Below are 25,088 nucleotides of genomic sequence, written 5' to 3'. Positions count from 1 at the left end.
AGAGCCTGTGAGCCACAACTACTGAAGCCCGCGTGCCTAGAGCCCATGCTCTGCAACAAGAGAAGCCACCACAATGAGAAGCCTGCGCACCACAACAAAGAGTAGCCCCCGCTCGCCACAACTAGAGAAAGCCCACACGCTGCAATGAAGACCCAACACAGCCAAAAATAAATAAAGAAAAAAAAAGAATAATAAAAAAAGAAAAAGATAAAGAATAAATAAATAAAATAAAAAAGAATAATAAATAAATAAATAAGAATAAATTAAAAAAAAGAAAGTACAAAGGATAAAATGCTGGAAGCCAAGGCATCCAAAAGACGTTTCCTCCATATCTTAAGTTATAGGACAAGAAGCAGGCAAACACTGCTCAAACTACTCTTGATAAATTTTAACAAAGACATAGAACACTTTAATATTCAATGTTTCTAATGCTTTAGATTACAGTGTATCAAATAAATACTAGTTTTACTTTTTCATTTCCTCATACCAACAATGAAACTGTTTTCAATATTTTGACAAAAATTTTAAAGGGCACATCATAACTTTTCCCATTGGTCATCTTGCATGGCCTTAGTCTTCATGGTCGTTTTTATAGTCCTACACTACCATGCAAAGTGGGGACTGCTTGTGGATATATACAAGAGTGTGTGTGTGTGTGTGTGTGTGTGTGTGTGTGTGTGTGTGTGTGTGTGTGTATACAGGTGTGGAATTTTTGTTTATTTCTTTATTGAAGTCTGGTTGATTTACAATGTTGTGTTAGTTTCTGGTATATAGCAAAGTGATTCACTTATATATACATATTCTTTCTCATATTCTTTTCCATTATGGTGTTATTACAGGATATTGAATATAGTTCCCAATGCTATACAGTAGGACCTTGTTGTTTATCTCTTTTATATATAACAGTTTGTATCTGCCTAATTCATCCCTCCCCCACCTTCTTTCCCTTTTGGTAACCATAAGTTTGTTTTCTGTGTCCATGAGTCTGTTTCTGTTTCATAGATAAGTTCATTTGTGTCATTCTTTAGATTCCACATATAAGTGATATCATATGGTATTTCTTTCTCTTTCTAACTTACTTCACTTAATATGATAATCTCTAGGTCCATCCACGTTGCTGCAAATGGCATTATTTCATTCTTTTTTGAGGGGGGGCACGCCACGCAGCTTGCAGGACCTCAGCTCCTCGACCAGGGATTGAACCCAGGCCATGGCAGTGAAAGGGTTGAATCCTCACCACTAAGCCATCAGAGAACTCCCCATTAGTTCATTCTTTTTTATGGCTGAGTAATATTCCACTGTGCCTATACAGCACATCTTTAGCCATTCATCTGTCGATGGACATTTAGGTTGCTTCCATGTCTTGGCTATTGTAAATAGTGCTGCTGTGAACACTGGGGTGCATTTATCTTTTCTAATTATAGTTTTCTCCAGATATATGCCCAGCAGTGAGATTGCTGGATCATATGGCAACTCTATTTTTAGTTTTTAAGGAACCGCCATACTGTTTTCCACAGTGGCTGCACCAATTTACATTCCACAGCTGTGTATTTTTTTCCCCACTTACTCCCAAACCATCTGAGAGTAAGTTGTATATACGATGGCCCTTTACTCCTGAATACTTAAGTGTGCACTTCCTAAGAATAAGGATTTTTTTTTTTTAACCACACCACAGACCAGGTGTCAGTAAATTCTGTAAGTTACTTTTTAAGAACCTATCTACTCTTTAGGAATAAAAGATGGAGTCTATGCCTGCTGTTCAACGTCAAAGATAGCAGCTGTGAAATGTATAAATTAGTTTTTCAGATGTAATATCTTTCAGGCAATTATATAGTTTAAATTTGCAGTTTAAGACATTGTCAATAGTAAAAGTAAATGAATAAAAATAAAGTAAATGGATAAAGAAAACTTCCTAAAGCTAGTCAAATATTCAATTCAATAAGTTTTAATACTCCTTAGGTATATAGGGAATAAAAAATAAATTTTTATAATCTTCACTTTAAAATATGCTACAATCCTTTCAGGAATTCAGCAATCACAAGTGAAACATCATGACACTACACAAAAATGCTAAATTAAATACACAATAGGGTTGAAGTATACGGTACCAAAAAAAATCTGTCACTAGTAGATAAAGAGAGAATTATATTCAATCGAATTCATTATATTTTAATCATCTCCCATGTGCCAGACATTGTCAATTTTCTGGTAAATAAGGCGGTAATGGTTCCTGCCCTCAGAATCTAGAGAGAGTAAGTAGAAAGACAATCAGGGTATTATTTGTTATGACAGCAGAAAAATCTAATGTTAAAGAAACAGGGAGAAGAGGTACCTTATCTAGCAGGAAGAGAAACAGATGTCAAAATTTTCCCAAAGGATGTAACATCTAAGCTGAAATCTGAAGGATAAATCAAACTTGAGAGAGGAAGGAAAGTGTTCAACTCAGAACTGCATACGCAAAGGCCCCAAGGTAAAATAGGCCAGAGAACTTCAAGAAAAAGAAAGTAGCTGAGTACAGTATCATTTTCAGGTAATGGGAAAAGAGAAAGGGAGAATAAGATGTAATGGAAAGAAATTCAACCCGAAGTAAAAAGACCTGGTTTCCAAGCTTTGCTCTACCGCTTATTAGTTGTATAACTTTAGGACAAGTCTTTTTACCTCTCTGGGCCTCTGTTTCCTAATGAGCAAAATGAGGACACTACCATATTTCCTCTCAAAGGGTTATCTCAAATATCAAGTTTTAAAAAGCATGTAACAAACCATAAAACAAACAAAAAAATTATTTAAAAAATTCTGTTCACCAAAATACACCATTAAAAAAATAAAATAAGTCACAGATTGGATAAAAATATTTGCAGCACGTTAAGTCTAACAAAGGACTTGTATCCAAATATATAAAAGAACTACAAATCAACAATTAAAAGATGAACAAATCAATAAAAAAGGGGGCAAAAGACTTGAACAGATACTGCATCAAAGATATACAAATGCTCAGTAAGCACATGAAAAGGTGCTCAACATTATTAGTTACCAGAGAAATAAATATTATAATCATGAGATACTATTTCACACTCACTAGAATCGCTAATGTCAAAAATTTTGGTAAGGGGACTTCCCTGGCGGTCCAGTGGTTAAGACTCCATGCTCCCAATGCAGGGGGCATGGGTTCCATCCCTGGTCAGGGAACTAAGATCCCGCTTGCCACATGGCGCGGCCAAAAAAAAAAACCACAAAAAAACGTTGACAAGCATATGGAGCAAGTGGAGGTCTCATACACTGCTGGGGAAGTGTAAAATGGAACAGCACTTTAAATAGTTTGGCAATTTCTTATAAAGTTATACATATATTTACCATATGACCCAGCAACCACTCTTTTGTATTTTCTCAAGAAAAAATGAAAACATGTCCACATCAAGACTTATACAAGAATATTTATCACAGCCTTAACTGAAAACCACCAAAGTGTCCATCAAAAGGAGAATAAACAAATTATGATATATATACACAATGGAATATATTCAGCAATAAAAAGGAAAAAACTCTGGAAACACATGGACACAACTCAAAAACGTAATGTTAAGTGAAAGAAGCCCCTCACAGAAGAGCACATGCTGTGATTCTATATTTATGAAAACTGGCAAGTTTAGTCTATGGTGATAGAAGTCAGATATAGGGATGGAAGAGGACACTAAATACAAAGGGACACAAGGGAAATTTCCATGAAGATGGAAATGTTCTCTATCTATATCTTATTTTGAATAGTGACTACTCTGTCAAAACTCACCAAACTGGGGCTTCCCTCGTGGTGCATGTAGTGGTTGAGAGTCCGCCTGCTGACACAGGGGACACGGGTTCATGCCCCGGTCCGGGAAGATCTCACATGCCGCAGAGCGGCTGGGCCCGTGAGCCATGGCCGCTGGGCCTGCGCGTCCGGAGCCTGTGCTCCGCAACGGGAGAGGCCACAGCAGTGAAAGGCCCATGTACCGCAAAAAAAAAAAAAAAAAAAAAAAAAAAAAAACCTCACCAAACTGAACACAAGACCTCTATATTTCATTATATGTTACATATATCTCAATTTAAAAAAAAACAACAACATGGATATACAATCAGCAAAATCCAGAAAGTAGGAAATTCTACAGGACAAGTGACCAGATCTTTCCACAAGACAAGAAAAAGAAAAGGGGGGAATAGTGACTTACAGGTTAAGAGAGTTTTCAGACACATAACAACCATATACAACATGTGGATGGACCTTGTCTGACTCATGATTCAAACAAACCAATCATTTAAAAAAAAAAAAAAAGGTAATTCCCTGATGGTCAAGTGGTTAAGACTCTGCACTCTCACTGCTGAGGGCCTGGGTTCTATGCCTGGTCGGGGAACTAAGATCCCACAAGCCGCGTGGCCAAAAACAAGAGAAAAAAAAAAAGAAAAACCATTAGGGAAATTTGAACAATGAAGGTATTAAGAAGTTGTTCATTTACTTTGATACTAGTAATGTTGTTTCTCATCCATGTTTTTTTTGGCTGCGCTGGGTCTTCGTTGCTGCGCATGGGCTTTCTCCAGTTGCCGCGAGCGGGGGCTACTCTTCAGCGCGGTGCGTGGGCTTCTCATTGCCGTGGCTTCTCTTGTTGCAGAGCATGGGCTCTAGGCACGCGGGCTTCAGTAGTTCTGGTGCGTGGGCTCAGTGGTTGTGGCTCACCGGCTCAGTTGCTCCGTGGCATGTGGGATCTTCCCGGACCAGGGAAGAACACTGGCAAATTTAGTCAAACCTGTGTCCTCTGTGTTGGCAGGTGGATCCTTAACCACTATGCCACCAGGGAAGCCCAGTAATGCTGCTATGCTTTTAAAAAGTCTATATTACAGAGCAACATGGATAAATCTCAAGATGTTGGGTAAAACAAGCCAGACACAAAATACGCACTGTATTATTCCAATTTTAAAAGTTCAAACTCAACTAAAACTAAATTATAACGCTAGAAGTCTCCATTGGGAAAGAAAAACAAACTAGTGACTTGGAGAGGCATGAGGAAGCTCCTGAGGTAGTGGCAATTCCAAATCTTGATGAGTGGTAGTTACAAGCGTATTTTCTGTGATCATGCACTGAACTAGAAATTTATGTTTTACATTCTTTTCTGTATGTGCTTTATATTTCACAAACAGTAAGTTTTACTAAAAACTCAGATATACATAACTGAAGGATGTTACAGATGAAATAAATTACTTAAATAAAAGTATCTGTGGGCTTCCCTGGTGGCGCAGTGCTTGAGAGTCTGCCTGCCGATGCAGGGGACGCGGGTTCGTGCCCCAGTCTGGGAAGATCCCACATGCCGCGGAGCGGCTGGGCCCGTGAGCCACGGCCACTGAGCCTGCGACCCTGTGCTCTGCAACATGAGAGGCCACAACAGTGAGAGGCCTGCGTACTGCAAAAAAAAAAAAAAAAAAAAAAAAAAAGTATCTGTGATTTAATTTAAAATAATTGAGAGGGAGCAGAGGATACAGATGAAAGAGTTCCATATGTTGATAATCATTGCAGCTGGTGATGGAGCTCATTACACTATTGTTTATTTTGTGTATGTTTAAATTTTTCCACAGTAAGTTTTTTCAATGTTCATAACCTTAATTACTGTACTTGTAGGAATGATAAGGATATACTCAGAAACATAAAAAAATGCATAAGGGCTTCCCTGGTGGCGCAGTGGTTGAGAGTCTGCCTGCCGATGCAGGGGTCACGGGTTCGTGCCCCGGTCCGGGAAGATCCCACATGCTGCAGAGTGGCTAGGCCCGCGAGCCGTGGCCACTGAGCCTGAGCGTCTGAAGCCTGTGCTCCACAACGGGAGAGGCCACAACAGTGAGAGGCCCGTGTACCGCAAAAAAAAAAAAAAAAAAATGCATAAGTTCACTGTATTTTTATTTTTAATGCTCCCCAAAAGTAGATACAACCTAATGTTCGATAACAGAAATGGGCAAATAAACTACAGGAAATCACAGCATACCTTTAGTCACTAAAAACTCTTGTAAGATTTTTTAGTGACTGGAAAATGATTATGATAAATTTAGAAAGCAAGATATAAAATGATATCAAGCATTATCCCAGCTACATAAAAATACTTTTATGCATGGGGAAAAAAAACTGGAAGGAGATATGCTAAAATGCTAATGATGGTTAAGTTTAAGATTATGAGTGATTGTCTTGTATTTTTCACAACTAGCATGTGTAACTTTTATCACTAGACAGGGTAAAATCCTTTAAACTTCTTCCTCATTCACTCACCCAAAATATCAATTCTATCAAAGTTCAGGGAAGAAAGCAAAAACACTAATAAATTGTGGAAGAGTCATCAGTATTACATTCCAAAAGACTGATCAGTATGAGAAAAGGTAAACAAAATTTTACCCATGGGAAAATCCTATTTGAATTTTTCTCCATTCCTTTGTATTATTCCTGTATTTAATTACTATTTCAATAGGAGTCATATTAATCCCATAGTACAACTAACCAATAGACTATTTTTAGGATTTAATAGCATATAAAGAAGCATTATACCCAAAGAACTTCTCCTTTTCAGAAACCGAATAGAGCCTATTTCACACGTAAGCCAGTGTGCCTAGTTTAAAGTCCTGTGGTAATGAACCTATCCGACACCTGTGAAATGAACAGACAGGTTTTGATTCAAATGGACATGTGTCAGCTTGCCATTCTATTCCCATTAGAGCTTTAGGAGAAGCCAGTGAATTTGATTCAAATGGGTGGGCATACATAAGTCATTCAAATGATTATTACCATAAAACAAGATTGAGAAATTTCAGCCAATAGTTTTCGGTTTTCAAATGGGTCTTAAAAACCCACCAATAAAGTCATCAAATTAAGGAGCTGTATCCAGGTGATTAGAAAACTCTCAATCCATAAAAAATGAGAGAGAAGCCTGTTCTCACACAGGAAAGGCGAGAGGCCTAGAGATGTGATGTATTCCCAGATCTAAAACTACCACCACCACCCACTTGACACCTGACCATGGCACTATAAACTCCCATTCTACTTTTACCCAGTGAAAGTAGAGTTCGTTGGCTCATGGCTGGTAACTGAGAGTTCCTCACAGTTCAACCTGACTTAGGATGGCAAAGTATCAACAGGGGCTTTCCCAAATGTGCTGTTAGGATGGCCACATGGATTCCATGAAGGGAGAGACTCAAGAGAAATATAATTTATTTAGAATTATAAAAATTCTTAACAAACAAAGTTTATAGAATTTTTAAAACAGAATCTGGAAGAATTTTGTATCATATATGAAGAACTGGTGAAAAAAACTTAAAAAGAAGTAACAGGGGCTTCGCTGGTGGCACAGTGGTTGAGAGTCCGCCTGCCGATGCAGGGGACATGGGTTCATGCCCCATTCCGGGAAGATCCCACATGCCGTGGAGCGGCTGGGCCCGTGAGCCATGGCCGCTGAGCCTGCGCGTCTGGAGCCTGTGCTCCGCAACGGGAGAGGCCACAACAGTGAGAGGCCTGCGTACCGCAAAAAAAAAAAAAAAAAAGTAACAAGTAGACGGATGTTTCCAGATGTTTGTGTTTTCCACAATATAATGTTTGGGACAGTTCCTAATATTTTCATAAATGATATAGTAGACAACATGCAATAATATTCCAAACAGAGGGAAATGAACTGAGAAAGGGCTTAAAAAGCCACATGAATCAGTATTATACTATTAGCCTTTGATTTGGGCAGGTTTAAAGTAAAAGGCCTAGAGAAAAAATAATTAATCCATGTAGTAATTAAAATACAATAGTTTCTGGGACTTCCCTGGTGGTCCAATGGGTAAGACTGTGCTCCCAGTGCAGGGGGCCCGGGTTTGATCCCTGGTCAGGGAACTAGATCCTGCAGGCATGCCGCAACTAATAGTCTGCATGCCGTGACTAAAGATCCTGAGCGTTGCAGCTAAGCCCCAGCACAGCCAAAATAAATAAGTAAATAAAAAATTAATTAATTAATTTAAAAATACAATGGTTTCTGAACTAGTTTTACCTAATAAAAAGTCATCCAAATCTATGTTGATACCTCATGACATTAGCCCAGAATCTCTAGTAAGGTTCTCATAGAGCAGACCCAATAAATAATTGGTGATTTAAATACGCTAATGTAGGGCTTCCCTGGTGGTGCAGTGGTTAAGAAGCTGCCTGCCAATGCAGGGGACACAGGTTTGAGCTCTGGTCTGGGACAATCCCACATGCCGTGGAGCAACTAAGCCCGTGAGCCACAACTACTGAGCCTGCGCTCTAGAGCCTGCGAGCCACGACTACTGAGCCCACGTGCCACAACTACTGAAGCCCACATGCCTAGAGCCCATGCTCTGCAACAAAGAAAGAAGCCACCACAAGGAAAAGCCTGCACACTGCAACAAAGAGTAGCCCCCGCGTAGCCCCTCCTGCTCGCCGCAACTAGAGAAAGCCCACGTGCAGCAACAAAGACCCAACGCAGAAAAAAATATTTTTAATAAATAAATTAAATAAATACGCTAATGTAGACATAAAGATCAATATAAATATATCAAAATTACATTCTTGCCTTTCCATAGAACCATGGTATTCTCTCTCAGTGAGTGACACCACCCATCAACCGGGAACACAAGCCAAGAACTCAGGAGTCATCTTCCTCTCCGAGGGCATCTAACAGGATCACCAAGTCCCATCAACTCTGTCCTAAAGTACCTCGACTCAGTCTCTTCTCCATCTCCATTCTTGGTACCAAGGTTTGGTTACCATTTCTTTCTAAAATATTATCGTAAATTCTTATCTGATTTCCTTACCGCTGCAATTCTTCCCTCACTAGTCTATCCACCACAACACCTTTCCAGGGCGATCTTTCTAAAACAGATACCATCAAGTATCCCCATGTTTCTAAGTTCCGATAATGTCTCCTCACTACCTATTGCATAAGGTACAAACAACTTAACAGGACTCAGACTCTTCAGATCTCAGATCCTCTCCCATTTGCATGTGCTAGTAACACTGAACTACTGGCAATGCTGTTTTGAGCCTGTAGTGCTGTTTCATATTTCTTTGCCTCTGGACATGCTGGTTCCTCTGCTTGGAATTTCCCCCCTCACCCTCTGGCCTCTTGGACAACCCTTAATGTTACAATATCGAGCTTAGTAAATAGTTTACCTCCTCTTTGAAGACTTTCTTTCCTCAGTCATACCCTCCTTCCTCTTGCCTCTTGTATTTTATACCTCCTAAATTTCATTTACCATAGTAGAGCATAATTATTTGTTTATATGGCTCTTATCAGACTATGAAGACAGGGTAGAGATATTCATTTCTGTATACCCAGCACATGCAATAAACATCGACAGTACACCCAACAATGTTTGCTGAATAAATAAATAAATGAGCAAAAACAACAAAACTTCTGAACCTATGACAATTCTTATAGTTTTGGTAACCACACTAGGAAATAGTTAATAGGTAGAAAAGACTTGGAGAAAGGCCATTACAGTAATTAAAGAAAAAAAGAAAAAAGAAGAAGCAACTTCCATGTAAGGAAAGGTGAAAGAAAACAGGCTTCTTCAATTTAGAAAGTATGAGATGGGTAATAACTAAAGGTACAAGCTACTATGTATAAAATAAATAAGCAACAAGGATATATTGTAAAGCACAGGGAAATATAGCTACTGTTCTGTAATAACTTTATATGGAGTATAATCTATAAAAATAATGAATCACACACACACACACACACACACACACAAAAGGTACAACAGGTAAATGAAGCAAACATGATACTGTTTACTAAATCCTGAAACTGTTCAAGTAGGTATCTTAAAAGGAGTTCTTGGGCTTCCCTGGTGGCACAGTGGTTAAGAATCCGCCTGCCAACGCAGGGGACATGGGTTTGAGCCCTGGTCCGGGAAGATCCCACACGCCGCAGAGCAACTAAGCCCATGCACCACAACTGCTGAGCCCGTGTGCCACAACTACTGAAGCCCGCGCGCCTAGATTCCGTGCTCCGCAAGAAGAGAAGCCACCACAGTGAGAAGCCCGTGCACGGCAATGAAGAGTAGCCCCCGCTCACCGCAACTAGAGAAAGCCCGCGCGCAGCAACAAAAACCCAACACAGCCAAAAATAAATAAATAAAAATAAAAATAAATCTATTAAAAAAAAAATGAGTTCTTTTTAGGAACTCTATTTCCAAAAGGTTCCCTTTTATTTAACAGAGAGTAAATTTAAACTCAAGGTATTAAGCCAAAACAACAGCGGTGAAAGTGGGCCACATATAAAAGCACTTAGCATAGTGCCAAACACAAAATATGCATCTGAGATATGCCATTATTATGGTTTCCAATAGTAAAGTGTGCAACTCCCTCTATAGGAAGTAAGTGAACATCAACAATAATCAGTACCTTTCAGTCCACAACAACAACCCGCTGCAGGTAGCACAGAGGTAAAATCTGTTGCTAAGAGAGCTCCTTGGTATAGGAGGTAAATATAGTTGTCCCTCAGCATCCACATGGGATTTGTTCCAGGAACTCCCCTTAACCCCCACCCCCCACCACAGGATACCAAAATCCACAAATGCTCAAGCCCCTTACATAAAATGGTATGGTATTTGCACATAACCTATGCACATCCTCCCATATGCTTTAAACCATCTCTAGATTACTTATAATACCTAATACAATACTATATAAATGATTGTAAATACAATGTAAATGCTACGTAAGTAGTTGCCACCGCAGCAAATTCAAGTTTTGCTCTTTGAAACTTTCTGGAATTTTTCCTCTGAATATTTTCAATCCATGGTTGGTAGAATCCATAGATGCAGGATACAGGAACACAGAGGGCCAACTATATGTGTATCTGCTACTGTAAAAAAGCAACTTCTACTTTTTAATACTTCTTATTCTGCCATACCACTCACTCAAGTCTGCCTAATAGAGGCCTGTACTGTATCCTTCCCTTCCTTTAACCACTCATCATGGAGAATTTTCCAGTGATAGAGAGAAAAACATGTATGTATGCTACATGCATATATACAGATATAAATATAAGCACATACACACACTCATACTTTGTGCAAGCAGCAGTCTTCAAATACTTCTGAATCTACTGCCTCTGATTCAAAGATACCTTGATATTTAGCTACAACTAGTTTAGAAAAATGTCCTCAAATTCAACTGGTATGAAACACATATAAAGAAAAGTTTTAAAAATAACTTTAAGTTATGAAGTTTAAATTAAGGTCGTTAACTCTATTTTTTTTTTAATGCACAGAAAAACTAACTGCTAAAATAATTTCAGTGGTTCTCTTTACCATCTATCAGAATCACCTGGTGGACTTATTGAAACAAGTCCAGGTCCCGCTCCCAGAGTTTCTGATTCAGTAAGTTTGGGGTAGGACCTGGGAATCTGCATTTATAACAAGTTCCCAGATGACGTGGTCTGGGTCACACTTCGAAAACAACTGGTTTAAACTATTAGAACTGAGAAGGACCTTGTAGGTAAATAAAATAAAGCTGAGATAACTAATACAGGCTTCCTGATTACCAAGCTAAGGTTTTTTTAATCGTTAGGGTTATTATGTTATATATGATGGTCTATGTACTTTCAAGAAAGTACACAACACATTTCTGTTCATTTCAATAGACATACAAGCATACCTCGAGGACATATGGAAGTTATGTTTATACTACACTATAATCTATTAAGTGTGCAAAAGTATTGTCTAAAAACATATATATATACCTTAATTAAAAAATACTTTATTAAAAAAAAAATACTTTATTGCTAAAAAATGCTAACCATCATCTGACAATGCAGGCTTGCCACAAACCTTCAATTTGTAAAACCTACAATATTTGCTAAGCGCAATAAAGCTAAGCACAATAAAATGCACTTGAGCTCTTGAAAACGACATGGTTCTTGCCTTAAAGAAGTCTACTCTAGTGCTTACCAGAGATGAGGTGTGGGGGGAGTGGAAACTGGAGGATAGTGGTCAAAAGGTACAAACTTACAGTTAGAAGATAAATAAGTGCTAGGGATGTTACAAAAAAAAAAAAATACTAGGGATGTAATGTGCAACATGATGTCTACAGCTAACATTGCTGTATGATATGTAGAAAAGTTGTTGGAAGAGAAATTCCTAAGAGTTCTCATCACAAGGAGAAAAAATTTTTTTTCCTTTCTTCTCTTTTTTTTTTTTTGCCACACCACACAGCATGTGGGATCTTAGTTCCCTAACCAGGGACTGAACCCGTGACCCCTGCATTGGAAGCACAGAGTCTGAACCACTGGACTGCCAGGGAAGTCCCCTTCTCTTCTTTTTATTGTATCTGTATGAGAAGATGGATATTAGCTGAACCTATTGCGGTAATCATTTCACAATATATGTAAATCACACCATCATGCTGTACGCCTTAAACTTATACAGTGATGTATGTCAATTATTTCTCAATAAAACTGGAAAAGAGTCTACTCTAGCTGGGTGAAAATAGACTCGTGGTCAAAGAATTACAACACAAAGTGACTAGTCCCAGAGCAAAAATGCATAAGAAGTGTCTTGGGAATGTAACTGAGGAGAACTCAAGAGAAGAGCAACATCTGGGGGTCTTAGAGGACAACTAAGAGCTTACCCAAGAAGACAGAATGGGGTGGGAGGGAAAGCATTTTAGATATGCACATTCACAGAAAAAAATTCCATCAAGAACCTACTGTGGACCAGGACCTGTACCAAGCACGGGGATAAAATGGTGAGAAAAGGCACTGTAGCAGCCTTTAATGATGCTTATATTCTAAAAGGGAAACAGACAATCAAATAATAACCCAAGCAAAGTGGCAATTTTGAGAAGTGCTACGCATAAGAGGTATTCTATACTATGAGAATAACTGGAAGATCTGACCTAGTCAAAGAAATTCTCCCCAGAGAAAAGAGTCTGAGCTAAGGTATGATGGCACCTTAGCATTCTACACACCGTTCAAACCTTTGTACATAAGAAGAGTGTAGACACTACTACTGTTAAGTGGACATTTTTGTCTCCTTTAAGGTTCAGAGGAGAGACTTTTTTTTTTTTTTTTGTGGTACGCGGGCCTCTCACTGTTGTGGCCTCTCCCGTTGCGAGCACAGGCTCCGGACGTGCAGGCTCAGCGGCCACGGCTCACGGGCCCAGCCGCTCCGCGGCATGTGGTATCCTGCTGGACCGGGGCACGAACCCGTGTCCCCTGCATCGGCAGGCGGACTCTCAACCACTGCGCCACCAGGGAAGCCCCAGAGGAGAGATCTTGGTAGGCTAGTACTCAACTCTGCAAGATAAAAGGATTGTCAGTTAACTTCTTCACAATGCCTAGCACTATAAATACTCATGCCCATTATCCAGGGAACCCATTTCCCAAGGAACAGGGGAACCACACTAATTATGAAAGTAGCCTGGTGAGCACGATATAAGAAATAAGGTAACTGAATGGTCTCAAGAACATGAGCAGTCTGTTCCACCTTTCTCTACTGACCATAACAAGTGGGGCAACCAGATGTGGCAAATTCTTGTTCCTTGGCTCCCTTCTGACCACCACCCTCCTGATAATTATAGCAGTACTGTCAGCACTTAACAAGAGAATGCAGTAAATTAATTTGATTACATTCTACCATGTGTTCATGACGAAGTTAACCGACTCGTAATGTTAGAGTCTCAGTGACGTAAATAGTTCTGTGCTATCTGTGTGCCATGCTCTGTCCTCAAGGAGCATATAATCTAGACATAATCAAGCTTTCTATCTCGTATCCAGTTAGATATCACAAGAGATAGCGAGAAAAAACTATGAGTGTTCAGGAAAGAGGTTTCCTTCAACATATAGGATTAAGAAAACAATACTGCAAATGGGTTTTAGAGGATGAGAACTAGGGTAGGGACAGGATATCACAAGTGTGCAGGAAAGCCTGAATACCAGGCTAAGGAGTTCGCGCCTATAGTGGCAAACCTTTAAAGTTAACCAAGCACTAATAAGCTATTTCCAAAATGTAAGTTTTATTTTTACTATTCCACACTTGAAAAATGAAAGTTCATCAAGGTTAGATAACTTGCTCAAGTTTACACAGTTTATAAGCTGAAATTCAAAGCCAAGTTTCATGAACCAAGGTCCAGTGTCTGTCCCATGCCACCAGTGACTTTACAGAATGGAAATGTCACAGAGGATAGGAATAACATTATCAGAACCTTAGAAGCACAATATAAGAAATAATGGAGGGACTTCCCTGGTGGCACAGTGGTTAAGAAGCTGCCTGCCAATGCAGGGGACACATGTTCGAGCCCTGGTCTGGGAAGATCCCACATGCTGCGGGGTAACTAAGTCCATGCGCCACAACTACTGAGCCTGAGCTCTAGAGCCTGCGAGCTGCAAATACTGAGCCTGCGTGCCACAACTACTGAAGCCCGTGTGCCTAGAGCCCATGCTCTGCAACAAGAGAAGCCACCGCAGTGAGAAGCCCACGCACCGCAATGAGAAGCCCGCACACCACAACGAAGAGTAGCCCCCGCTCACTGCAACTAGAGAAAACCCACATGCAGCAATGAAGACCCAACGCAGCCAAAATAAATTAATAAATAAATAAACTTAAAAAAAAAAAAAGAATTGACACTAAATAATAATAAAAATTTAAAAATCTAAGAAAAGGCTACTACAATAGTCCAGGCTAAGAGTAAGAACTAGAAGTGGCAGTAGGAACTACAAAGAGATGAATATCAGAAATCCAGCAGGCCTTAGCAACTAATTAAATATGGAGAGTAACAGAAGGAGTAATAGTTGATAACGCCATTAACAAAAAAATGCAGTGGTCTCTTCTATCTTAAAACAAAACACAGCAAACAAATAAACATTGAAGGGAACATTGTCTGGATCTTACACTTGTAGCTAACGACTTGCTCCACTTCTCTGTTCACAGCCCAACTTCTCTAAACTTCTCTTCATTCACTGTCTCTGTTTAATCTCACATTTATTTTGAAGAATGTCTTTTGCCCCCAAATGCCACCAAAACTCCTGTTTAAAGTCACCAATAACCTCTATGTTGCCAAATCCAATGGAAATCTCAAGTCTTCAGTATACTCAGCCCGTAAGCAGCATCCACCTCAGCTGACCACTCTCTCCTCTTTGAAACACTATTAGTGTAAAGTGGTGTTTAAGAATATAAACTGGGGGGCTTCCTTCCCTGGTGGCGCAGTGGTTGAGAGTCCGCCTGCCGATGCAGGGGATACGGGTTCGTGCCCTGGTCCAGGAAGATCCCACATGCCATGGAGCGGCTAGGCCCATGAGCTATGGACGTTGAGCCTGTGTGTCCGGAGCCTGTTGCTCCGCAACGGGAGAGGCGACAACAGTGAGAGGCCTGCATACCGCGAAAAAAAAAAAAGAATATAAACTGGGGACTTCCCTGGTGGCACAGCGGTTAAGAATCCGCCTGCCAATGCAGGGGACATGGGTTCAAGCCCTGGTCCGGGAAGATCCCACATGCCATAGGGCAACTAAGCCCGTGAGCCACAACTATGAGCCTGCGCTCTAGAGTCCGCGAGTCACAACTACGGAGCCCACGTGCCACAACTACTGAAGCCCGCGTGCCTAGAGCCACCGCAATGAGAAGCCACCGCAATGAGAAGTCCGCACACTGCAATGAAGAGTATCCCCCGCTCGCTGCAACTAGAGAAAGCCCACACACAGCAATGAAGATCCAACACAGCCAAAAAAACCCCAAACTAAATAAACAAACTTATAAAAAAAAAAAAAATGCAAACTGGAGCCATACAAACCTGGGTTCGAAAACCAACTTCTCCAGTTACTACCCAGTGGTCTTGAGCAAATTATACAGTCCCTTCTTGTATCATTTTCCTGATCTATAAAATAGAGATAATAAAAGCACCTACTTCATAGAGTTACAAGCATTAAATGAGTAAAAATACACTGATGGTTAGAACAGTGCCTGATAAACACTGTTTATCCTTTTTTTTTTTTAAATCTTTTGGCCCCACCACATGGCATGTGGGATCTTAGTTCCCCAACCAGGAATTGAACCCATGCCCCTGCTTGGAAGCGTGGAGTCTTAACCACTGGACCGCCAGGGAAGTCCCCAAGGCACAACTACTCTTTTTTTTTTTTTTTTTTTAAAGAATTTATTTATTTATTTATTTTGGCCACACCGGGACTTAGTTGTGGCATGCAGGATCTTCGTTGCGGCATGCGAACTCTTAGTTGCGGCCTGCATGCGGGATCTAGTGCCCTGAACAGGGATTAAACCCGGGCCCTCTGCATTGGGAGTGAGGAGTCTTACCCACTGGACCACCATGGAAGTCCCAGCACCACTTCTCCTGATTTTCCTCATATCCCTCTGGTTCCTCCTTCTCACCCCCTTTGTAAGTCACTCCCTGTCTACCCAACTTCAACTACCACACGTATGCCGGTAAGATCCAACTATATGCCAATAAGCCCTTCCTGAAGCCCAAAACCACAGCCAGTTACCTACTCAACAGTTCTACCAGGATGTCTCACAGGCACTTCACACTCAACCTGTCCAAACTTAACTCAAAACTGAACGTAAGCTCTTCCCCTCAATCTCCAAACCTGCTCTTCCTTCAGTGCGCCCTGTATCTCAATAAAAGGACTGCACCACAAACCACTCACATGAGAAAAACGTGGGAGTCATGCTCATATGTAACCCTTAACCTCACCCTCCACACAACCAATGAAACAAAGTCCTTTGATTCCATTTCCTAAATATTCCTGAAGACCTCTATAATTCTACTGCCAGCACTCTCAACCATACTACCATCTTATCTTACCTGAACTGCAGTAGCCTCCTAGTTGTTCTCACCAAATCCATTCTTACCTCTCCCTGATCCCTTCTCTACCCTGCAGCTACTGATATTACTCCAAGCATGTTATACGCCTCTGCTGAACTTTGCATTCCCACTGCCTTCAGAATAAAGCTCTACCCTTCGAGCCCTGGTCCAGGAAGATCCCACATGCAATGGAGCAACTAAGCCTGTGCGCCACAACTACTGAGCCTGTGCTCTAGAGCCCGTGAGTCACAACTACTGAGCCCACGTGCTGCAACTACTGAAGCCCGTGCACCTAGAGCCCGTGCTCCGCAACAAGAGAAGCCATCGCAGTGAGAAGCCCGCGCATCGCAACAAAGAGTAGCCCCCGTTAGCGGCAACTAGAGAAAGCCCGCGTCCAGCAACAAGGATCCAACGCAATCAAAAACAAATAAATAAATAAATTTAAAAAGAAAAGAATAAAGCCCTACTTGACCTGACCCCTGATCACCTTGTCAGGATTTTAACTGTCTCCACCACTTACTTCCTCTCTCCAGTTACACTGTCCTTTTTGGTTTTGTTTGGTTGGTAGGCTCCTCAAACATTTCAGATTCCTTCCAACCTCGGAGGTTCTGCATATGATAATCACTTCTCCTTTTTGCCTGGTTACCTCTTACTCACCCTTCAGGTCTCAGCTTTAAAGTTTTTCTCAGGAAAAGTGTTCCCTGATGCCTCTTCCCACTCCTGAAGCTTAGATTAGGTCACTCTATTATACACTTTCATTGCCTCCTACATTATCTTTGTAGTCCTTTGCATAACTATAATTAACATTATAAGTATTTAATGTCTGACTTCCCTAACAGACCATAATCTCGATGATGGAGGGACCATGCCTATCTTGCTCATCACTGTATCTGTATCCCAAGTGCCCTACATGGTGTCTGACATGTGGTTAAGTGCTTGTAATATTTTCTCATTCCTACCATAGGGCTTTGCATTAGGTGGTCCCTCAACCTAGAGCTCTGCTGACCCAGATCTGGTCCCCCAAGGCCTTGACCTTCACAAGACTGGCTCCTCATCGCTCAGGTCTCAGTTACAAACACCATCTTCTCAGGGAGCCTTTACCGATGACCCAACTCAAGGAGTGATCCCCACCCTACAAGTATTTTATCCCCCTCTTAATTTCTTCAAAGTATTCAGTACTACCTGAAACCACAGTTATTTGGAAGTTCTAAAAAAGCAAGGCCCATGTTAAGTGCCTGACACAGTGTAAGCACTCAGCAAACATTTAAGTGAATGAATCTCTTGAGTGAGAAAAGATGACTTGGGGAACACCCTAAATTCAACAGCAGAACATTTACAAACTGCGTTCCAACAAAGTTGAAAAAGAGGCAGTATATCTTAGACTGCCTACTATAAATCCTGGCTCTTTCCCTACTTAGCTGAATAACCTGGGACAAGTTACTTAACTGTGCTATGCCTCAGTTTCCAAACTAGAAAATGGAAATCACAGAACCTACCTCAAAGGGCTGCTGAAAATTAAATTAGTTAATATATGTAAAAGGTCAGTACCAAGCACATAGTACACACTCAATTAATGTGTGCTATTATTCATCAGACTGGACTCTTTTCTCCCTTTGTTTCAAATATACAAGGTGGCTTTTCCTTTATCTTTTTTTTGAAAGAAATTTGTTTTATTTATATTTATTTTTGGCTGCATTGGGTCTTCGTTGCTGCACGGGCTTTTCTCTAGTTGCGGAGAGCAGGGGCTACTCTTCATTGTGGTACGCAGGCTTCTCATTGCCGTGGTTTCTGTTGCTGCGGAGCATGGGCTCTAGGCACACAGGCTCAGCAGTTGTGGCTTGCAGGCTCTAGAGCGCAGGCTCAGTAGTTGTGGCGCACAGGCTTAGTTGTTCTGCAGCATGTGGGATCTTCCTGGACCGGGGTTCAAACCTGTGTCCCCTGCATTGGCAGGCAGATTCTTAACCACTGCGCCTTGAGGGAAGCCCTTTATCTTACCCACCCAGAAAGGGTCCCTTTTTTTTGTTTGCACACTGCCCATCTCCAAGAGCATCTTTCACATAGATAAAGAAATGTGAACGGGTCCCTCAGGAATTGTGCAACATGGTAGCACCATCCCCATGTCCTAGCAACCCCTGCAATTGTGATGATCAAAAGAATAAGATGATCAAAAGACAATAAACACAGAGGTACTTTGGAAATGATTAAAGTACTACAATACAATCACCGTATTTATGAATATACATTCTCTTGAAGTTACTGTCAGAAACAAGAAAGGGTTGGCTAGATTACTGCCCTGACACAAAAGACTTCGTAACTTCTGTGATCCAGGGATATAAAGAGATAAATTAAGGTTGGGGCTACCTTAAATTCACACTGAGGGCCACAACCAGCTCATGAGGTTGTTTCTCAGGAATGGCCATGGGTTTATTCAGCCACACGGTAATCAAAAGTATTTCAATATTTGTTCACATCAACACCCACAGCTTTTAGCTCATTTTTTGCTATCCTTCGAAGAGAATACCAAAAGATGATTTATTGTTATAACTTAACTATTCATCTCAAGACAGTGAGTACTTACTTTGGTTACCCAAATCAAGTGATCTTAGAATAAGTTAAAAGGAATAATAAAGAAATCTGCAACTAGGTTGAGGATTTGCCATGACCATGAAGTTACTTTTGCAAAAATTCAACAACAAAAAAACCACTTCATGCTTATTTGGGCAAAGCCCTGAGGAAAACAATCTGAGATGCTTTCAAGATGTTTTGTGTTGGACTTAAAACTCTAAGATTAACAGCAGATAATCAGGATGGAAACCTAGAACCCATCTACTGGATAGCTCTCTTTAAATCAGTTTTCAATCTCACCCAATTAACACTGGATAATTCTTTGTTATGGGCAATTTGTTTTGGTTTTTGTTTTGGGGGTATAGTTGCTTTACAATGTTGTGTTAGTTCCTGCTGTACAACGAAGTGAATCAGCTATATGTATACATATATCCCCTCCCTCTTGGACCTCCCTCCCACCACCACCCCATCCCACCCATCTAGGTCACCAAAGAGCACCGAGCTGAGCTCCCCGCACTATACCGCAGGTTCTGCTGTAGGGAATGTTCAATGGGATGTTTTAACAGCATCCCTAGCCTCTACTCACTAACATACCAGTAGTACTCTCCTAGTCTGACAATCAAAAATGTCTCCAGATATTGCCAAATGTCTCCGGGGGGTGGGGGGCAAAAATCACACCCAGCTGAGAACCTCTGCTTTAAACAAATCTGTTCCAAATGTCTAAAACATCTGCCCACACTCACTCCTCCCTCTTTCAAAAATCCCTCCCTCTGATCTTCCTGATAATCAAGACTTAATCCCAGAGTCCACCTTAATTCATTTGTCTTTGCTTCCAAAATCCTCAGAAATCACTTAGTACAACTCCCTCAAGAAGAGGTCAGTTCTCTTGCTCACAACTATAGCTGGTAATAGAATTGGTACTAGGACTCTGGGCTCATGATCCCCAATCAAGCACTCTTTTCCATCCTAACATGCTGGTATCTAACATTCACCAAGTTTTGTCAGTCCTTCACTGCCAAAGTGTCTTGCTTCTATCTCTTCCTTTCCATTTCTACTATCTATACCCCCCCAGAGCAGTAGTTCTCAAACTTCTGCACACATCAGAATCACCTGGCTTGTTAAAACACAGATCACTGGGTCCCAAACCCCAGAGTTTCTGATCCACCAAAAGTATGAGGCAGGGCCCAAAAATATGCATTTCTAACTAGTTCCCAGACATCCAAATAATGTTTACCTTGCTGGTAAGTGGACCACACTTCAAGAACCACTGCCCTAGAGTTCAGGTAACCTATCACCTCAAGAGGTAATCTATTTCAGTATTCTTCTAGACACCTCCCTGACTTAAAAGTACAAAAATATTACTCATAAAAAAACATTTTGATCAAATTAGTGTTCAATTAAAAACAAACCACAGCTTCTAACGGCTCTCTATTTTCCATACCTGGCTTTCGTAGTTGTTTAAAATGTGTTCCCTACATTATCAACACTACATCCCAAACAAATCTTCTACTTTAGTCCTACTAATCTGTAGTAAAGCTTACGCTCTCTTTAGCTCCTACAAGACCACCCTCTTCCCTCCTCCTCTCTACCTACCTGAAGGAGGCTTCACCACTGTTATTTGCCAAAACCACTCATTTGGTCACTATCTGCTGCCTTTTATCTTTAGGCTTTAAGTTTTTACCAAGTACTCACAGATAGAGAAAACCCCCAAGAACCTAAAATTTAAAACAGAAAACAATGATATGAGTGACATGCATAAATAAAAGGCTTGACATATACACAAACTGCATGAATATTGCTATTTTAATAGATCAAGTGCAATAAGTTCAAAGTTCACAAAAAAGAAAGAACGTGCCAATTTTTTAAAAATATAATCAAATGTTAGCTGTCAAATATTTGTAGCTATTAATAGTTATTAATAGCTATTAATAGCTTAATAGCCATTTAGGCTATTAAGCAGATATTTGTTAGGAAAGAAACTGTAACAGTAGCCTCAAAAAAAGATGAAGCACTCAGTTTACAACTTCCTACAACAGGAGTACCTCTCATTTGTTTTCTGTATGAAATACACTGCAAGAGAGATGATAAGGTGTGAAAGAAGAAACACAGGGTTCAAAGTCCCGTTCCACCCCTTACCAACTTTGTGACCCTGGTCAAGTCAAGGCCGCTCCCTACGCCTCCATTACCATGATAAAAAAAATTAAGGTTGGGGCTTCCCTGGTGGTGCAGTGGTTGAGAATCTGCCTGCCAGTGCTGGGGACACAGGTTTGAGCCCTGGTCTGGGAAGATCCCACATGCCGCGGAGCAACTAGGCCCGTGAGCCACAACTACTGAGCCTGCGTGTCTGGAGCCTGTGCTCCGCAACAAGAGAGGCCGCGACAGTGAGAGGCCCGTGCACCACGATGAAGAGTGGCCCCCGCTGGCCGCAACTAGAGAAAGCCCGCGCACAGAAATGAAGACCCAACACAGCCAAAAATAAATAAATAAATTTATTAAAAAAAAAAAAAATTAAGGTTGGAAACTATACCATCTACCTTACAGGGCTGTTTTGAAGATTAAATAAGGTAACTAACGCATTTGAAAGAACCTAGCCTAGTACTTGACACATGATAAATCTTTATTGAATTTTAACCTCTGTTGATGTGAAAGCACAATGCAAAACACTGTATTATCCCAAAAATGAGATAAAGAGAGCACATTAATAAAACCTGACTAAGGATGTCCATTCCCCAAGAAGAAAAATAAAAAGGAACAGAAAATAAGAATGTTATGTCCCTCTGCATGGTATACAGCAAATGTATCCATTCCCTGACTTAATGGTCAAAACCAAGACTTTTTTTTTAACATCTTTATTGGAGTATAATTGCTCTATAATGGTGTGTTAGTTTCTGCTTTATAACAAAGTGAACCAGCTATACATATATCCCCATATCTACTCCCTATCCCACCCCTCTAGGTGGTAACAAAGCACAGAGCTGATCTCCCTGTGCTATGCGGCTGCTTCCCACTAGCTATCTATTTTACATTTGGTAGTGTATATATGTCCATGCCACTCTCTCACTTCGTCCCAGCTTACCCTTCCCCCTCCCCATGTCCTCAAGTCCATTCTCTACATCTGTGTCTTTATTCCTGTCCTGCCCCTAGGTTCTTCAGAACCTTTTTTTTTTTTTTTTTAAGATTCCATACGTATGTTAGCATATGGTATTTGTTTTTCTCTTTGACTTACTTCACTCTGTATGACAGACTCTAGGTCCATCCACCTCACTACAAATAACTCAATTTCGTTTCTTTTTATGGCTGAGTAATATTCCATTGTATATATGTGCCACACCTTTTTTATCCATTCATCTGTCAATGAACACTTAGGTTCCTTCCATGTCCTGGCTACTGTAAATAGAGCTGCAATGAACACTGTGGTACATGACTCTTTTTGAATTATGGTTTTCTCAGGGTATATGCCCAGTAGTGGGACTGCTGGGTCGTATGGTAGTTTTATTTTTAGTTTTTAAGGAACCTCCATACAGTTCTCCATAGTGGCTGTATCAGTTTACAAAAACCAAGACTTGAGAGTAACACAAACACCGTCGCTTGCAACTTCACAACTTTAAGGTTGTCTTAAAGTCAGCAAAAACCTTAACATGGAGGGTTTAGGACAGGATTTCAGATAGGAAACTTAAAATTCAGATTGAGCTTTTACAGTTAACTAAATATTTTCTTATCTGTTCTAATGGCTTAAATACTATAAATGTGTTCATGTGGCACGTGTGCTAAGCATAAGTTTTTATTTGTTAGAGCTTAGGCCTTCTGGTTCTTATGTATACTACAGAACCCAATACCCCAATATTTTGTTCATCCCTGTATACCAAACTCTCCTCCATTCTAGTGATCTATTCCTAGCAGTCAAGAAAACTCATAGCAAAGAAAAGTAAATACTTATGAAGGCTTTCAACAATATCAACAAACACTTATTGAGCATTTTCTACATTGCAGACTGAGAGTACTTTCTTCTCTCTTTTTGAGGCTAATTATTGAGCACTTTCTATGTGTCAGGCACTATTCGAAGCATCCAGTAGACACCATAAACAAAAACAAAGTCCCAACTCTCAAGGCGCCTGTACTCTAGTGGATAGATATGCACAAACAAACTTAAGTATGGTAGTGATTAGTGCTCGGCAAAATAAATAAGAGAAGGTAATGGGGCTTAAATACAGCCCTGTATTCTGGGTCCCCAAAATACGGGTAACTGTGGAAGACTGATGCATAAGTATAAAGAATTAGCTCCCTCATCATCTGCATTTTGAATGCCAAAAATGGGCAACAAGTTTTTCCTACATCACCAGGAAGGAGACTGCAACACTCCGAACAATGTACTCCTCCACCAATAGAGACTGACAGTCAAGTCTAATGGAATGATGATAAATAAGCAAATTCAACAATTTAGACCATCTATAATTTTTTAATTATTAATAAACTATGGAAAAACTTGCTTAAAATTAGGTTTTTATTTTGCCTGGTCTATTCCTGGGCAGAAAGACCTTAGAGCGGGGACATTCAAAGTGCGACTGTTTGTAAAAGGGATAATCTGTTCATTGCTCCTGAATCTGGGGAGACAATTTTAAGGATGACCCAAAGAAAGGTGAGAATATCATAAGGACTCAGTGTCCTCAGTTTCTTGCAACAGATAAATGATTTAGCTATTTCAGAGAGAATCATATGTAAGGCATATTAATAGGATTGAGCATCCAGTAGTATAATAACATCCTTTAGAAAATCTCTTCATCTTAGCATCAAGATTGACAAGCAAGCTGAATTCTCAAGTAAATCAGCATCTCTCCCTTCAGATAACAGCACTAGGCTTAGGTGAAGTCAAGGGAAAAAAATATTCAGGTCATATAACTTCTTTTACCCTGAAGTATATTGTCTTCACCTTCTTTTACATTGATTTAGGCGTTCATTTGTTTCTACAATTGCCTTTGGCAGGGGTCAGTGAATTTTTTCTGTACTAAATGTAACTATAGCTTAAGCATTTACTTCAGATGCACATTATTTTGTCCTTGATTTTATTTTTATTATGCAATAATAAGGATTACTCAGAATTGGTGTGATTTCAAAAACTTAAAAGATCATTGGCTGGGCTTCCCTGGTGGCACAGTGGTTGAGAGTCCGCCTGCTGATGCAGGGGACACGGGTTCGTGCCCCAGTCCGGGAAGATCCCACATGCCGCGGAGCGGCTGGGCCCGTGAGCCATGGCCGCTGAGCCTGCGCGTCCGGAGCCTGTGCTCCGCAATGGGAGAGGCCACAATGGTGAGAGGCCCGTGTACAGCAAAAAAAAAAAAGATCATTGACTACAATTGCTGAGGATTTAACTAACATTTTAGATTAAGAAACAGTAAGGTATTATGTTGAACATTCCCTATAAACAAACATTTAAATATACATGGCTGTAACAAACATTCAAAAATACTTCAACACTTTGGCTCCTGAAACCAAATGAAGAAAAAAAGTTCTAAAATTAGTACCTGTCCATGTTTCTCAGTAAGGTCCTACATCTTAATTTACTAGAAATACAGAAATAAATCATCGTTACCTCAGGATAACCAAATATCCACCCATCACCAACCTGAAGCTTCTATCCCTCTCACTTGAATACCTCCTCAACTATGTCAACTTCTCATGGAGATCTATCTGGCTTTCTTCTAGAAATCCAAACACA

The 25,088-nt window shown here is 40.4% G+C and overlaps 1 protein-coding gene across 4 annotated transcripts in view; it reads right to left on the bottom strand.

Moving 5' to 3' along the window:
• KDM2A (lysine demethylase 2A) overlaps nucleotides 1–25,088 on the bottom strand; it is a 108,160-nt gene that overhangs the window by 77,436 nt on the left and 5,636 nt on the right. For 2 of the 4 annotated variants that reach the window (XR_004351095.1, XM_032640167.1), the window contains exon 1: nucleotides 4,485–4,576. The exons of the other annotated variants lie outside the window; for them this stretch is intronic. Coding sequence is in view for 1 of the 2 variants with exons in the window: in XM_032640167.1 (XP_032496058.1) it covers nucleotides 4,485–4,553 (69 nt within the window). In the remaining variant the exon portion in view is untranslated. Of the gene's footprint in view, nucleotides 1–4,484; nucleotides 4,577–25,088 lie in introns of those variants that run through there. 4 annotated transcript variants of the gene reach the window in all.

Source organism: Phocoena sinus, chromosome 8 (assembly GCF_008692025.1).
Source record: "Phocoena sinus isolate mPhoSin1 chromosome 8, mPhoSin1.pri, whole genome shotgun sequence".
NCBI lineage: Eukaryota > Metazoa > Chordata > Mammalia > Artiodactyla > Phocoenidae > Phocoena > Phocoena sinus.
The sequence above is the reverse complement of the archived record's forward strand: the minus strand, read 5'-3'. Positions and strand labels throughout refer to the sequence as shown.